Source organism: Eptatretus burgeri, chromosome 2 (assembly GCF_056783735.1).
Source record: "Eptatretus burgeri isolate ZD-2024b chromosome 2, Ebu_testis_v1, whole genome shotgun sequence".
Taxonomy (NCBI): Eukaryota; Metazoa; Chordata; class Myxini; order Myxiniformes; family Myxinidae; genus Eptatretus; species Eptatretus burgeri.
Window position 1 is genome coordinate 90,195,705 of NC_140962.1, and position 15,368 is coordinate 90,211,072.

Sequence of the window (15,368 nt, forward strand, 5' to 3'; positions counted from 1 at the left end):
CCCAGAGGGGAGAGCAGTACTCCATCAGGCTATGGACAAAAGCTTTGTAAGTAGTCAGGAGCTCAAGAGGGCCGAGGAAGGACTTTGCACGACGGAGGATTCCCAGTCGGCGACTGGCTTTTGAGGCAAGGTTGGAAATGTGACTTTCCCAGGAAAGGTCATGGCAGATAGTGAGACCCAGAAGCTTGAAAGAAAAGACTTCTTCCAGAGGATTGTTGAGAAAGTGGATGGGGGGGTTTTGTAAACGGTCCTTTCGAAGAGACATAGTGAGAGTGTGAGATTTGTGTGGATTGAAAGACATAATTGAAGGAATGTGTCGCTTTGAGACGGTTGGAAATCTGTGATGGAGATGGCTGAGGAGAGTGGATTTGAAAAACTGCTGGTACGGATCAGAAGCAAAGATTTATTTGCATTGAAGTGAGATATCACAGATCTTGCAGGGTGAAGTACATGCAGAGACCTGCAAAATGGTGGAGCAAGAATGATAAGGAACGACGGAGGCAAACTGAGATCATTGAAGCCAATCATGTTGCATTTGCTGATGTGTGTAAAGTAATCTACACAGACATTCTCGAAAACAAGAAAATGATAAAACTGATGGATCTATGTCATATATATATATATATATATATATATATATATATATATATATATATATATATATATATATATATATATATATATATATATATATATATATATATATATATATATATATATTGTTGTGGTTGACCAAATTCGCAAACCACCATTCAGGTCCCTTAGGTGAGATATCTCGGTAAGTATATGTGTAGTTAGGCCCAAACCCGTTGTCTAGAGGGAATAAATGTCATTCATGAGGGCTGCGACTCTTCAGGATAGCCGTTTTTCTTTTACTATCTTTATTTTGGACCAACCGCCATTATTACCACCACCAACCACGTCTCAACAGCCATCACAACAACAACCACCAACCACAACGCCGCTTCACCACAACCGCCACGACCTTTACCGTCACAACTCGCCACCATCGCATCACCGTCATCTCGCGCCACTCGTGGGCACCGATGCTGGACTCGTGTAGAGCGCGCACCGAGCAGCGTGTTCAAAAGCATCGCGGACTTTCCGCAGAAAAACGGATCAAAAACGACTCACGCCCACTTTTGTTCCGTCCAATCGGTGAGCGAGGGGCGATTTGGCCCCGCCTCCAGGGCGTTGGAGGGCGGTCGCTATATGCAAATTCATGGATCAAAAAGCATTCACGCCCACTTTTCCTCGGGCCAATGGGGAGCGAGCAAGAGAGGTGAAAGGTCGGAGGCAGAGGGTCAAAGATGAAGGAGCGAGGCCACGGGGGATATAAGGGGCCGCGTTCGTCAGTCGCGGCAGTTCAGTTCGCAGGAGGAAGAGTGGAGTTGGAAGCGGAGGAAGAGTTCAGTGCAGTTGGGAGTTCGCGGAGTCGGGGTGAAGAGGACGGAGCTGTGGAGAGGCGGCGGCGGCGAAGGCGAACGAGGGGGTGCTCGCGTCGGATTCGAGGAACTGCGGAGAGAAAGGCCGGCGGCGCGACCGAGGTCGTGGTGGAGACGCTCGTCGCGGGACCCGCGATTTTGTGAAATCCTCCTTTCCCCGAGCATCAGCAACCCCCTCCTGTTTCCCCCCGCGCTGAGATAGTGCGACAAAAGGGGGCCCCCTTCCCACCCCCTACCAGACACTGTCCGCGAGGCCCGCGGAGTTGAGGCACCACCGCCGCTCCGCGTCTCATCATCAGACGGGTAGGCCCGACACGGTCTCGGCCCCAGGCCCGCCTACCCCCTCATCCTGGAGGGTGGTTCTCTTTTCTTTTGCTTTGGGAATATGTGTTGTCGGCGCCGTCTGTGAAGTAAAATTGTATAAGTGTTGCCGTGTGCTCGCGTAGTCGGTATTAGATCTGCATTGTTGCATTTGCTTTTTGTCTTCTTCTTTTCTATGTGCTTTTGGTGGAATTGTATATGTGTGCTTTCCGTTCATCGCGAAATAAATGTGCTTATTATTGAACTGTTTTCCCGCTTCGCTTCGTCATTTCTTTCATTGAATCCTCATCTTGCTTCACGTAAAGGGTTGGTCGTGGGTTAAGACGCCCGATAATTAATCGAACCGTCGAGGTCGACGAATAACACCGCTCGGTTATCCCGATAGTACGGAACGGGTCGCTTAAGTGGCCCGTGTCCGAAGTCGACCTGCGGCGAGGTGCGATCGCCCGGTCTACCCTCCGTGTGGGTACTTAGGTAGGTCGAATTTGGCGAGCAACCCTATCCCACGCGGGGGCCGATTGGCACGATCGCGGTGAGACCGAAAGGTCCACCCGTGACTGGTTCCCGGCGTTAGTCCGAGAGGGTCATGACTGGATTGTCCGTCCGGTGGGCGACGTGCCGCGATTCGAGTTACGTGGCCGTTCACACGCCGGCGGGCGCGAATCCGCGACAATATATATATATATATATATATATATATATATATATATATATATATATATATATATATATATATATATATATATATATATCAGCAGGTTATAGCTCACATACTGTACTTCCCAAACCCCAACTACCTCAACCTCAAACCTCAAAGTGAGAACCTCAAAATTAAGCTTGAGGAACATAAGGAAAACCTGTCTTTCTGCAAGCTTGATTGCACAGGAAAATTCCAAACCTATATTGTGTATAACTCTGACATCGATGTTAGCCAAGCACCAACTCGGTTCCACAGACATGATCCAAGAAGGTGGAAGCTTTCTCCACCAAGTGATTCCTGACCGCTTTGTAAAGTCAGATGAATTGAAATGGCCACCCTCTGCTCAGGACCTCCCTCCTTGGGAATATGGATGATGTATTACCATCACAACTGAAGAAATTCTTGAGTTATTTTCAGAGCTGGGAAGGCCACCACACACATCAAAAGTACACCGACTTATCAATTTGATAGGACAAGATATCTGCCATGTGGCTGTCAATGGTGAGTGGAAACGACCGAAACACACATTGATATGCATGACACAACAACATTTGTTCAGGAGTGAGAGATTGATCGCACTGTTGAATAAAATGGGACACTCAAAAAAATGCTCATTCTCTCTAGAGTTGGAAACAGGCTATCGTCAAGGCTGTGGAAGAAACATCAAGTCTATTATCAACTCAGATCATTCGTTCTACAGATGCACCCTCTGTGTTCCACTCAGAATTTGACAACTTTGACCAGCTGTTGAACAACCTCATTGAAATTTGCTCAATACATATCGCCCATGGCATCCTGCTCCAGGATGTGGAAGGGAAGCAGAGGATCATGGTGAAATCCCCTCAATTGCTAAAACTGCTAAACAATGCTCTCTGAACCTGAATCACAATGAAAGCCTTCCAGGCTATCATGTCACACAGCATATAAGTCCACAATTTGTTTTGTCGCAGCTGACATCTCTTGGTTGGGAAGGTGATCTTGTGGAGGTGAACATGAGACACCTGTTGTGGGTGCTGATTCGGATGAGAAGTTGCATGTCACAACAATAAGTTCCTGGATGGTCAGGATTCTTCTCTCTGACTGGGAGAACACCAGAAAGTCTGATGACCATTGACTATTACCCTGTCATTGCTTGTCCCATCTGCAATAACAAGACAGTACAGGAGTGTCTCATCTCATGTATGCTGAAGAAGCCACCAAGAGGTCAACCACCCTTACATAATTACAACATTCGACCGAGGTGTGTATAAGAAGGCACATCCCCTCATCTGGAATAACCCAGACATACGAGAAGCACATCATCTTGATCAGAACTTTGCACTTGGCATACGATTACATGAAGAAGATTGGCAAGAAGATGTATGGCTCTGGTCTCTCTGACATTTTGCTTGAAGCAGGCTTGATTTCCTCAGGTTCTATTGAGGGAGTTCTCTCTGGAAAACATTATGACAGAGCCATGTAATGCCACAAAGTTATGTTGGAGTGCCTATAAAGACTGTTGCTGTCACAATACACATTACTGGCCAAGGCAATGACGAGGTGCTTGCACCACTACCAGAACAATCAAGAAAAGTGCTGAATGATGCATTACATTCTACCTCCACAGATACCTTGAACACCGCAGCACTTGGAAATGATGCTTTACTGAATTACATCCATATGTATGACAGGTATGCCCCATCACAGCATTCGTGTCGTATGCTATGCAACTTTTGTGTCATCATATCATATTCAAATAATTGTGTTAATCTTACTTGTAATTGAAATGTACCATGGTTCACAAAGTTTAATTATATTCTGTTGTTGGTGCTGTTGTGGATTTTTTAAACCCACCTTGTTATGATCGTTGTCCTCCTGAAGGATTCGAACTGGCCGATTGTGGAATCATATTTGACTTCAGGCAGAGTTTAACGTTTGTCCGATTTGGTTATAAAATCCTACATAAAACCCTATCGACACTGATAAAACTGATGTCCACACAAGTCCTTCCTTGTGAAACAATTTATTTTCTAATTATACACCATACACTTCTCACCCTCGTACAATGAACTTGAGAATCCCCATTGATTGCAATATTATTTGGTTCTATTTCATTTATTCTTACTTTAGTTAACAGTTAGACCAAACCGATTCAATTCACTTCCACATTACATCAGAGAGTTTTATTCTAATTTGGTACTTGGTCAGTCCCAAGGAGTACAAGCCACTGAGATACTATACTTCCTCATGTACTTGCACTGAAACAATTTTACATTTCAAAGCATTTTATACTTTCATGAGAGAGAGGTTGGGGGCTATTCAACCCAGACTGCAGACGTGTCCTTTAGAGGAGAAGCCACTTCATACATTTCTAGGCAAAGGTTCATTTGTTATCAGCTCGGTCACTCTGCTCCAGAACAACACATTTCTTAACATTTAGGGCAAAAGTCTTTTGGCCAGAAAGGACAGCCAATTCAACTTGTAGCATAAAAGTTACATTTCTAAAACGCCATTTGTTACAATTTAGAATACATTGATGTAATTTTTTCCCCCACAGTACCATGTAGAAGTAAGAACAGGTCATCTGGGGAAGACAGCTCAACTGTGGATCTCCGACATGGATGGTTGCTGCCAACACTCATCCAAAGAGTCAAATACAATGACGTTCTTCCTCATACCCAATGTCTTCATCTCATGGCTGACCTGTTGTTCAGCTTTGGAGGCCAGAATTATGCCAGATACGTCAAATACTTCTCCACCTTCATAACCAACACTGAGCTATCTCATCCAGGAGCTACAGAGTTGATAAAGAGAAGTGCAATCAGTGTTTCCTGCTCCTTCATCCCTGGAAACAGATGTGTTATCGATGAGACATTTATGCGACACGCTGTCCTGGGGGGGGGTCTGGTTTAAGTGGTGTCTGTTTACCTGGAACTCTCACGAACCATGATGCTCACCAACGCTGGGTAAGAACACAAGCCAGATCACAGAATGTGACTTCCACTCTCAATATGGTGACAAGTTGTCCAGAATGCAAGAAGGAACCAAGCATCGTGGCATTCGTTCTGCTGAAGTTCTGAAGAGTGAGAAGCTGGTATTGAAAACTCAAGAATCTGTGGAAAGATTCACGAACCCATTCAATATATATGTATATGTACACCATTGTCTCTCTCTCTCTCTCTCTCTCTCTCTCTCTCCACCATTCTCTCTCTCTCTCTCCACCATTCTCTCTCTCTCTCTCCACCATTCTCTCTCTCTCTCTCTCTCTCTCTCTCTCTCTCTCTCTCTCTCTCTCTCTCTCTCTCTCTCTCTCTCTCTCTCTCTCTCTCTCTCTCTCTCTCTCTCTCTCTCTCTCTCTCTCTCTCTCTCTCTCTCTCTCTCTCTCTCTCTCTCTCTCTCTCTCTCTCTCTCTCCCTCTCTCTCTCTCTCTCTCTCTCTCTCTCTCTCTCTCTCTCTCTCTCCCTCTCCCTCTCCCTCTCCCTCTCCCTCTCTCCCTCTCTCTCGCCCCTCTCTCCCCTCTCTCCCTCTCTCTCTCGCCCCTCTCTCTCTCTCGCCCCTCTCTCTCTCTCTCGCCCCTCTCTCTCTCTCGCCCCCCTCTCTCTCTCTCGCCCCCTCTCTCTCTCTCGCCCCTCTCTCTCTCGCCCCCTCTCTCTCTCGCCCCTCTCTCTCTCGCCCCTCTCTCTCTCTCTCGCCCCTCTCTCTCTCGCCCCCCTCTCTCTCTCGCCCCCTCTCTCTCTCGCCCCCTCTCTCTCTCTCGCCCCCTCTCTCTCTCGCCCCCCTCTCTCTCTCTCGCCCCCCTCTCTCTCTCGCCCCCTCTCTCTCTCGCCCCCTCTCTCTCGCCCCTCTCTCTCGCCCCTCTCTCTCGCCCCCCTCTCTCTCTCTCGCCCCCTCTCTCTCTCTCGCCCCCTCTCTCTCTCTCGCCCCCTCTCTCTCTCTCGCCCCCTCTCTCTCTCGCCCCCCTCTCTCTCGCCCCCTCTCTCTCTCGCCCCCTCTCTCTCTCGCCCCCCTCTCTCTCTCGCCCCCTCTCTCTCTCGCCCCCTCTCTCTCTCGCCCCCCTCTCTCTCTCGCCCCCCTCTCTCTCTCGCCCCCTCTCTCTCTCTCGCCCCCTCTCTCTCTCGCCCCCTCTCTCTCTCGCCCCCCTCTCTCTCTCGCCCCCTCTCTCTCTCGCCCCCTCTCTCTCTCTCGCCCCCTCTCTCTCTCGCCCCCTCTCTCTCTCTCTCGCCCCCTCTCTCTCTCGCCCCCCTCTCTCTCTCTCGCCCTCCTCTCTCTCTCTCGCCCCCTCTCTCTCTCTCTCTCGCCCCCTCTCTCTCGCCCCTCTCTCTCTCTCCCCTCTCTCTTCTCTCTCTCCCCCCTCCCCCCAGCTGCTGTCACACGTGTGTAATCACTGTTACAGTACTCACATGTTGTACAGTGCTACACATAGGTGCGCATGCACATTACCGTGGGAAGAATCGCCCTTTTTGGTTGATGGCCTGACGAGACTTTGAATAAAGCCTGATGGATCAAACTTTCTTTGAGTTCCTCACATTGCATAAAACAATAAGGTCAAGAATTGTTGCTTCCTTTTGTGGTCTCCAGAGACAAAGCAGTCGGTAAATGTTTTTACAGGCAATGGAACATTAAAATATAACCATGTCCATGAAAGGAATAGATTGACAAGCCCTACCTCCACCCGTCAGTGATGGACACATCCACAGTGTGTGGTACATCACTGAATGAGGATGTGCCTGTGCTGTTAATGCAGTGCCCTCTGTAGGTTAGGGCAGGAATTTGTAACTTGTTCAGGATGCCAGCGATAGCCCGATGCCAGCAAAAGTTCACGACGCCAGAAAAATATGTAACGGAGAAGAAAGTAAATACTGATGGATTTTTTTTAATTTTTTATTTTAATGCCGTGAATAAACTTTGGTATATCACGGGTGATAAAGGTTGTGGGCAAGTTTCATCAGAATTGTTTGTGTACTTTCTAAGAGAAAAAGTACCTATTTGGGAGAGCAACCACAACCCCACCTCCCCACCCCACACACCCCCACCCCACTCACCCCCATAGAACACCTTGGACCCAGATTTTTGTTTTTTTTTATTATGATTTTTTTTTAATATGTATATATTTTTTTTAATGTGAAAAAACCTTGGTACATGACGTGTGATGAAGATGCCTGGTGTTGGCGCAGTGGTTAGGGCAGCGGCTTGGGATCCAAAAGGTCCTGAGTTCAAGCCCCGTTCGGCCACTGAATTAATACACCAGGGGGTTGACTCAGCCTGTCATCCTTCCGAGGTCGGCGAAGTGAGTACCAGTGTACTGGGCCGGTGTATACCCCGGTTAAAATAGGTGTACCATATCCCTGTGTCGTAAGAGGCGACCAGGGTTGCATCAGGAAGGGCATCCGGCGTAAAACATGTGCCAAATCACTATGCGGATCACACGGATGATCCGCTGTGGCGACCCCGAACGGGAGCAGCCGAAGGAAGAAGAAGACATGACGTGTGATGAAGGTTGTGGGCAAGTTTCATCGAAATTGTGTGTGTAGTTTCGAAAAAGAAAGCAAATACTTATTTCGAGGGGCAAGCCCACATATTCTTTTAGACCCAGATTTTTAGCTTATCTGGAATTAAATTCCAGATAAGGTATTGTCATCGTGTACCGTCCGTCCATCTGATCTGTCCATCTTTTCATTCTCCCTCTCCTATTTCCACTTCTCCAGCAAAACCGCTGGGCCGATCTGGCCGAAATTTGGCAGCAACGTTCCCACTCCTAACTGGTAATGGGAAATGCAAAGCTCCTTCCGGTCCCATTACTTGAAGTAGGTCAAAATGGCCGACTTTATAAATTTTTTTCAAAAATCTTTTTGTCCACATTCACCAGTCAGAATGCTACCAAATTTGGGTTACAATATAAGGACAGGTCCCAGATATGCTGCAGATCCAGTGGTCCTATGTGGTTTTTTTAACGTCGTGAACAATCTTTGGTACATCATGGGTGATGAAGGTTGTGGTCAAGTTTCATTAAAATTGATTGGGTAGGTTCAGAGAAGAAAGAAAATACATATTTTGGGGGGCAACCCCCCCCATAGACCCCTTCCGTAGACTATCTCAGACCCCTATATATTTTTTCTTTATTTTTCTTTTAATGCCGTGAACAAACTTTGGTACACCACGGGTGATGAAGGTTTTTGTCAAGTTTCATCGGAGTTGTGTGTGTGTCATGTCTGAGAAGAAAGCAAATACTTATTTGGGGGGACAAACCCCCGTAGACCCTCTTAGGGCCCAATATATTTTTTTCAATGCCGTGGACAAAAGTAGGGTGAATATACTGATTCTGGCTCACTTTTCCCCATGTAAATGAATGGGGGATTTTCAGCGATTCCCTTTTTTTTCCCTAAAAATAAACCCCCTTTTTATCCCAAGGTATATTTATTTGTCTCCCCTTTTAACCTGGAGGTTGAACCTCATTGAATTGAACACCTGGGGGTTGAACAGCTCACTCATTGAACCTATAAAGATTTGTTCATTCTCAAATTCCTTCAATACTTTAATTTTCTTTGTACAATAATCCCCATCCAAAATATTGACAAACAAAACATTTGAATCTTTATATTTTTTAAGATACCCCTTTTGTGCCATTACGAAATGATAAACTTCTCTTAATGCTCTTGTTTGACCACCTCCTGAGCCACAGGTTATTTTTTTGTTAAGCCCCGCCCACTTTTCTTTAAACCCCGCCCACTTTTGTTAAGCCCCGCCCACTTTGCACAATGTATTCAATAAGCCCCGCCCACTTTTCTTTAAGCCCCGCCCACTTTTGCTAAGCTCCACCCACTTTTAGTGAGGTATTTTTTCTAAGCCACGCCCACTTTTTCTAAGCCCCGCCCACTTTGCTAAGCTCCGCCCACTTTTCATGAGGTATTTTCCTAAGCCACGCCCACTTTTCCTAAGCCCCGCCTACTTTTGCTAAGCCCCGCCCACTCTTACATCATTTCCAGTTCATCTCTGACTCACAAAGAAATCACTAGAAAATTACAGGATGTTATGGTTTTGAAAAATTTCCCAATGAAGGCTTGCCTAGGCTTGCCCAGGGAATTTCCAAAGGAAACCACACCCACCAGTCTTTCCCTATAAAAGCTTCAAGCCCAGGCTCCATCTTAAACATTTGTTTTTGCTGGCAATGGTGTGCTGTGTGCTTGCCTGGAACTCTCTGTCTTGTATGGAACTAAACCTTCAAGTTGATGAACTGGATTCAAACCTCTTATCTGTTGAGGTAAGATTTTTATTTTCCTATTTTCAAACTTTGATTGAAGCATACTCATTTAATAATTAAATAACTTAATTAATACATTATTATTTTCTCTCACAGGAAATTGTATCTGAAATACAAAATGAAAATACTGCTTTTGCTACAACTTGGGGGGAAATTGTTGGCTTGGTTGAAGACCTTATGAGCGACCAAGACCTTGAGTGGGATGACTTTGGGGTTCCTTGGAACTCTCAGACTTGTATGGAACTAAACCTTCAAGTTGATGAACTGGATTCAAACCTCTTATCTGTTGAGGTAAGATTTTTATTTTCCTATTTTTAGTTCCTTTTAAACATCGACTCGTTTAATAATTAAATAACTTAATTAATACATTATTATTTTCTCTCACAGGAAATTGTATCTGAAATACGAAATGAAAATACTGCTTTTGCTACAACTTGGAGCGAAATTGTTGACTTGGTTGAAGACCTTATGAGCGACCAAGACCCACAGAACGAGTTCGTCCTTGATGATCCAACCAAAGAGTTATACCTTGGAGACCAGCAAAGTCCTGAAAAAGAGTTTTGCAACAATAGTACTCATTGTGAGTTATCAAGACAATACCCCCTGAACAAGTTATACCTTGATGAGTCAGAATACAAGTTTTACCTTGGAGACTCACAATTTTCAGACATTTTGAAAAATGGAGTTTTCCTTGATGATCCACAGTTATACTATGTGAGATCTATCACTGAAACCCATAAAAATTGGAAAAATGGAGATTTCCTTGATGATCCACAGTTATACTATGTGAGATCTATCACCGAAACCCATCAAAATTGGAAAAATGGAGATTTCCTTGATGATCCACAGTTATACTATGTGAGATCTATCACTGAAACCCATAAAAATTGGAAAAATGGAGATTTCCTTGATGATCCACAGTTATACTATGTGAGATCTATCACTGAAACCCACTATATTTCTGGAAATTGTGATTCTACCTTGGAGTCTTGGATAGATGGTTATATTTTTGGAGACTTGAAATGTGGGTTCTGGCGTGATAACTCACAATGTGATACATATCTTGGAAACTCAACAGGAATGTGGTTATACCTTGGAGACTTGGAAAGTTGGGTTTATTTTGAAGACTTGAAATGCTACCACTCTTTGGGATCTAAACCTATCAAGAAAATTCTTACTACCTCTTTCTACGTCATCAAACCTGAAAGCTTTAAAAGACAGAATTGGAAGAAGAGAAAAAAATATACATTGTTCGTTCTGGGAAGAAAGTGCAGGCTTACTCCCCCTTTCTACGTCATCAAACCTGAAAGCCTTAAAAGACAGAATTGGAAGAAGAGAAAAAAAACATTAAAAAAAATACATTGTTCGTTCTGGGAAGAAAGTGCAGGCTTACTCCCCCTTTCTACATCATCAAACCTGAAAGCCTTAAAAGACAGAATTGGAAGAAGAGAAAAAAAAAAAAAAAACGTAAAAAATATATATATAGGTGGAAATCTCATTTTGAAAAAGACATTGTGTTGGGCGAGGATTGAGTTGGGGTTGAGATTTTGAATGTGAGGGTTGGGACACACACACACACACACACACATCAACAAACAAAAGTTAAGCCTTGACTATTCAGTTGAGGATTCTGTGTTTGGGGTTCACAGATCTAAGAACGTCCCCCTTGACACACACACACACACACACATGCACACACACATCAACAAACAAAAGTTAAGCCTTGACTATTCAGTTGAGGATTCTGTGTTTGGGGTTCACAGATCTAAGAACGTCCCCCTTGACACACACACACACACACACGCACACACACATCAACAAACAAAAGTTAAGCCTTGACTATTCAGTTGAGGATTCTGTGTTTGTGGTTCACAGATCTAAGAACGTCCCCCTTGACACACACACACACACGCACACACACATCAACAAACAAAAGTGAAGCCTTGACTATTCAGTTGAGGATTCTGTGTTTGGGGTTCACAGATCTAAGAACATCCCCCTTGACACACATTATATACTGTAAAACACCTCGGACTTGTTCCTCTAGTGTCCACAAAGGTGTATAGTCGGAGGGAGTGAAGGGACAACCCATTGCTCCCATGGATATTATCTGCTTAGTTTTGTCTTTTGTAATTCCTGTGAATAAAATGAACCTAAAATCTCTTCCCCTTCCAAATCATATATTTTATAAGTCCAAGGAACCGTATCTATTACATCAACAATTTTAAAAAGTTCTTTCGTCCATCGTTCAGTAAAACCCTTTTCAAAATGAGATTTCCACCTATATATTCTTACGATATCACCAACTTTGAACTTAGGTTTTCTGACATTAATCTCTTTTTCATATTTTAATTTTGTAAATGTTTCTGATGGTTTCATATTTGTTGACGTGTGAATCGTGTCATTATACTTATCCACAATATCCTGAATAAAAGATAACCATTGTTGTGAACCGAGTTGTGTGAATTTTTTATATAGTCTCTCTTTTAAGGTACGATTAAAATGTTCAACAACAACTGCCTTCCCTTCATTAAAGGTACTGTATAATGTAATACTGTTATTTTTTAGAAAATTCATAAACGTCTTGTTATAAAACTCTCTACCCTCATCAGTCCACAATTTTTTAGGTTTTCTCTTACTTTTATTAAATATCTGTTGAAAAGCTAACATAAGAGTATTACCTGTTTTGTTTTTAAAGGGACAACCCACGCATATCTACTCCTCAAATCAATAACGGTTAAAGCATACTTGTACCCCTTATCATTATTGAGTTCAATCAAATCAGCAGACCAGATATAATCAACTTCCTTGGAATAAACTTTCCTTCTCTGAAACTTTGTGAATATTGGTTTATGTAATTCATCAGCTAATTGCTCTTCAGTCTTAATGGCATCATTAGAGCCTATAAGTTTTTTGAATTTCCAAGTCCAAGTTTCAATTTAGCACTGATCATCTTCTTCAGAATGAACCGATCAACTTTTTCTCTCAAGGTTGGATTTTGTATCAGAGACAAATTATACAACATTTCTCTATCGGCTTCATGCTTTTCTTCCAACGTTGTGGTATTCTCATAATCAATATCGTGTCTCATGCACACTTCATCAACTCTATTGATAGGCTGACTCCAGGATTTAGGATTGTCTGCCTCATCTAATCTTTTATCCAAGTTTGTGCCTGGACCACAGAAAGAATACCCTGGAAGATGTAATTCCCCTGGTATTCCAGTAGTTGTAAATTTACTTCCTGATAAAAACTTTTGTATATCTCCTCCGAGTTTGTGTTTGGAGATAAATTGATTTTTTTTTGAACCACACACCGAACATATACCTTTTTGTATAACCCTGTTATTTTTACTTTTAATATATGAAATATTTTTAGTATTAGTTTTCTTTTTACATTTGAGACAATAACTCATTTATTTATGAGAAAAATTCCTGCAGAGTGCAAAAACCTTTTTAGTTTCCAACATGCACATTTGAATCTTAATTTTTAAAACATAAAGAATCCTTAGAAATGCCTTCACTCTCTCCTCCATTTATTTCAGAAAAAACTTGAATTAAAATGAATAGCTTTTCGATGCCAATAGTTTTGTCGAAAGTATTGCAAATAGACTTGTTAATTCTTTGTATTCCTCCTCGGTGGGTTGAGTTATTTTCTGTAATACCTCTATTCTTTTTGAATCTCACTGGTTTCCATACTATAATATTTATTTTTTCTCTCTCTTTCCTCCCTCTCTCTCTTCTCCTTTTCCTCCTTCTCTTTCTTCTCCCTCTCCTCCTTCTCCTTTTCCTCCTCTTCCCTCTCTTCTTCAACTCCTTCCTCATCCCTTACTATCCTTGAATCGCTTACACCCCATAGAATATTATACATATATTCATCAGGATTTCTTGTTATTCCTGTATCCAAAATAATTTTTTTACAACAGGAAACCAATAAAATTTCTTTTGAATTTCTAAAAGAGCCTTACCTTTTCTTAACTTTATAATTTTTTCATTATTTAACATTCTAATTAAATCTAAAGTTGTCGGTTTATCAACATCAGCATAATGCCAATCTTTTATTGAAAATACCTCATTCTTATGTTGTAGAACATATTTATTAAAATACCGAATACCCTTTTCTTGAAGGTATGCTTGGACACAGAAATGATAATTTTCTTGAAGCCTTCTTGCTGTCATTTATGTATTAGAAATATATGTTAGAATAATATTATGGCACGAAACACCTCCCCATCTTCCCATAGTTAAATCATTTTGTATTTCTTTACTTATTATATATAATCCTGTTTTTTCTGTTTTCATGAGATAAACAAGGGCAAAACCATTATTATATTTACCCTTATTAAATTCTTTTATTTGTTGTTTACTAATCGTGGCCCCACAAAACTCATTCTCGATACCAAGTGGATAATATTCTTCCTTACGAGACTGATTTAATTGTTCCAGGTCTTCGAGGTTAATTTTAAATGACCAATTATACCCTAAATCATTCATATCATACCCCCATTGTTCTATTCTCATGCAAACGATACGCCCTTCTTTATAAAAATTTATTTTAATTCGAACTGTGAATTCTGTATGACCTGGAGATAATATCAACACTTCTGTATCTTTGGAATACACAGCCGTTTTATTTAAGTATATATATTGTGATAAATCACTTAATCTCACCAAGTCATTCGCTTCAGTTGGGCTTGGATAATTTTTTAATTTATAAGCATTTTTCATGTTAATATTTTTGGTTATATTATATTTATGTCGTTCAGCCTGTGCCTTTGTGTAATAATTTGATAAATCAATATCCAGTTCTTGAGATACACCAAAGATAGAACCATCTTTACCAACATAAGTCATTTATATTAGATTAAAAATAATATCATAAAATTTTTTATTTTTGTTGAGTTGAAATAACACATATAGACATAATTGACCACAACATTTGGAATTTAATTCTTGGACTTGAAATGTTTGATAAACACCATTCTGTAAGAATTTTATAACTTCAACAGGTGGTGGAAGACCAAAACTATCAAAATAATATTTGTCTTGACTATTAAAAATACAAACCCAATGAGAACCGTTCCCATTATTATCTTCTAAGTTCATAATAATATTCTTTGTATGTTTCGGTACATTTGTTAATTCATCTCTCATACAAATAACCACATTATGAATTTTTAATTTCTTACAATATTTAACAAGTTGTAAATTTGATGTTGTATTCTTTCCAAATTTTTCCAACCACCCATCAATGCTCATTTATTTATTAGAAAGATATAATCCATTACCTCTTTTCGTTAATTTTACACCTGCTTGTGCAATAGAAGAAAGCATAGCTCCAACTAACAATCTTGCTTTATCAGGCAGACCTTCAAGTTTTTCAGCAAAATCTACAATTACGCCACTTCCACTAATTTGTTTCTCCAACTCTTTGTTATGTCTTTCCAATTCTTTTTGAGCCTGGAGTTGAGCCTTCCTTTCGTTGGCAGTTTTCACCGCTGTTGAAATACCACCCGTCAATGCTCCAACCGCACTTAAACCAGCAAATAAAGGAATTAGAAATGGGAGAAATCCTCCACTCGTCTCTCTTATTGAATATTTTTTCAACATTGGTTTTGTCATTTTAATTTTAAGTGAGCCAGTGTCATTCAAGATTTTAACCTGTT

At 41.8% G+C, this 15,368-nt stretch overlaps 1 protein-coding gene across 1 annotated transcript; it reads left to right on the plus strand.

Moving 5' to 3' along the window:
* The first annotated feature begins 8,752 nt into the window (after window positions 1-8,752).
* Window positions 8,753-12,138, plus strand: LOC147032536 (uncharacterized). Its single transcript, XM_085870267.1, has 2 exons — window positions 8,753-9,994; window positions 10,091-12,138. Exons 1-2 carry the CDS (start codon window positions 9,881-9,883, stop codon window positions 11,252-11,254), a joined length of 1,278 nt encoding a protein of 425 aa, XP_085726393.1. The 5' UTR covers window positions 8,753-9,880; the 3' UTR covers window positions 11,255-12,138.
* Window positions 12,139-15,368: the final 3,230 nt, after the last annotated feature.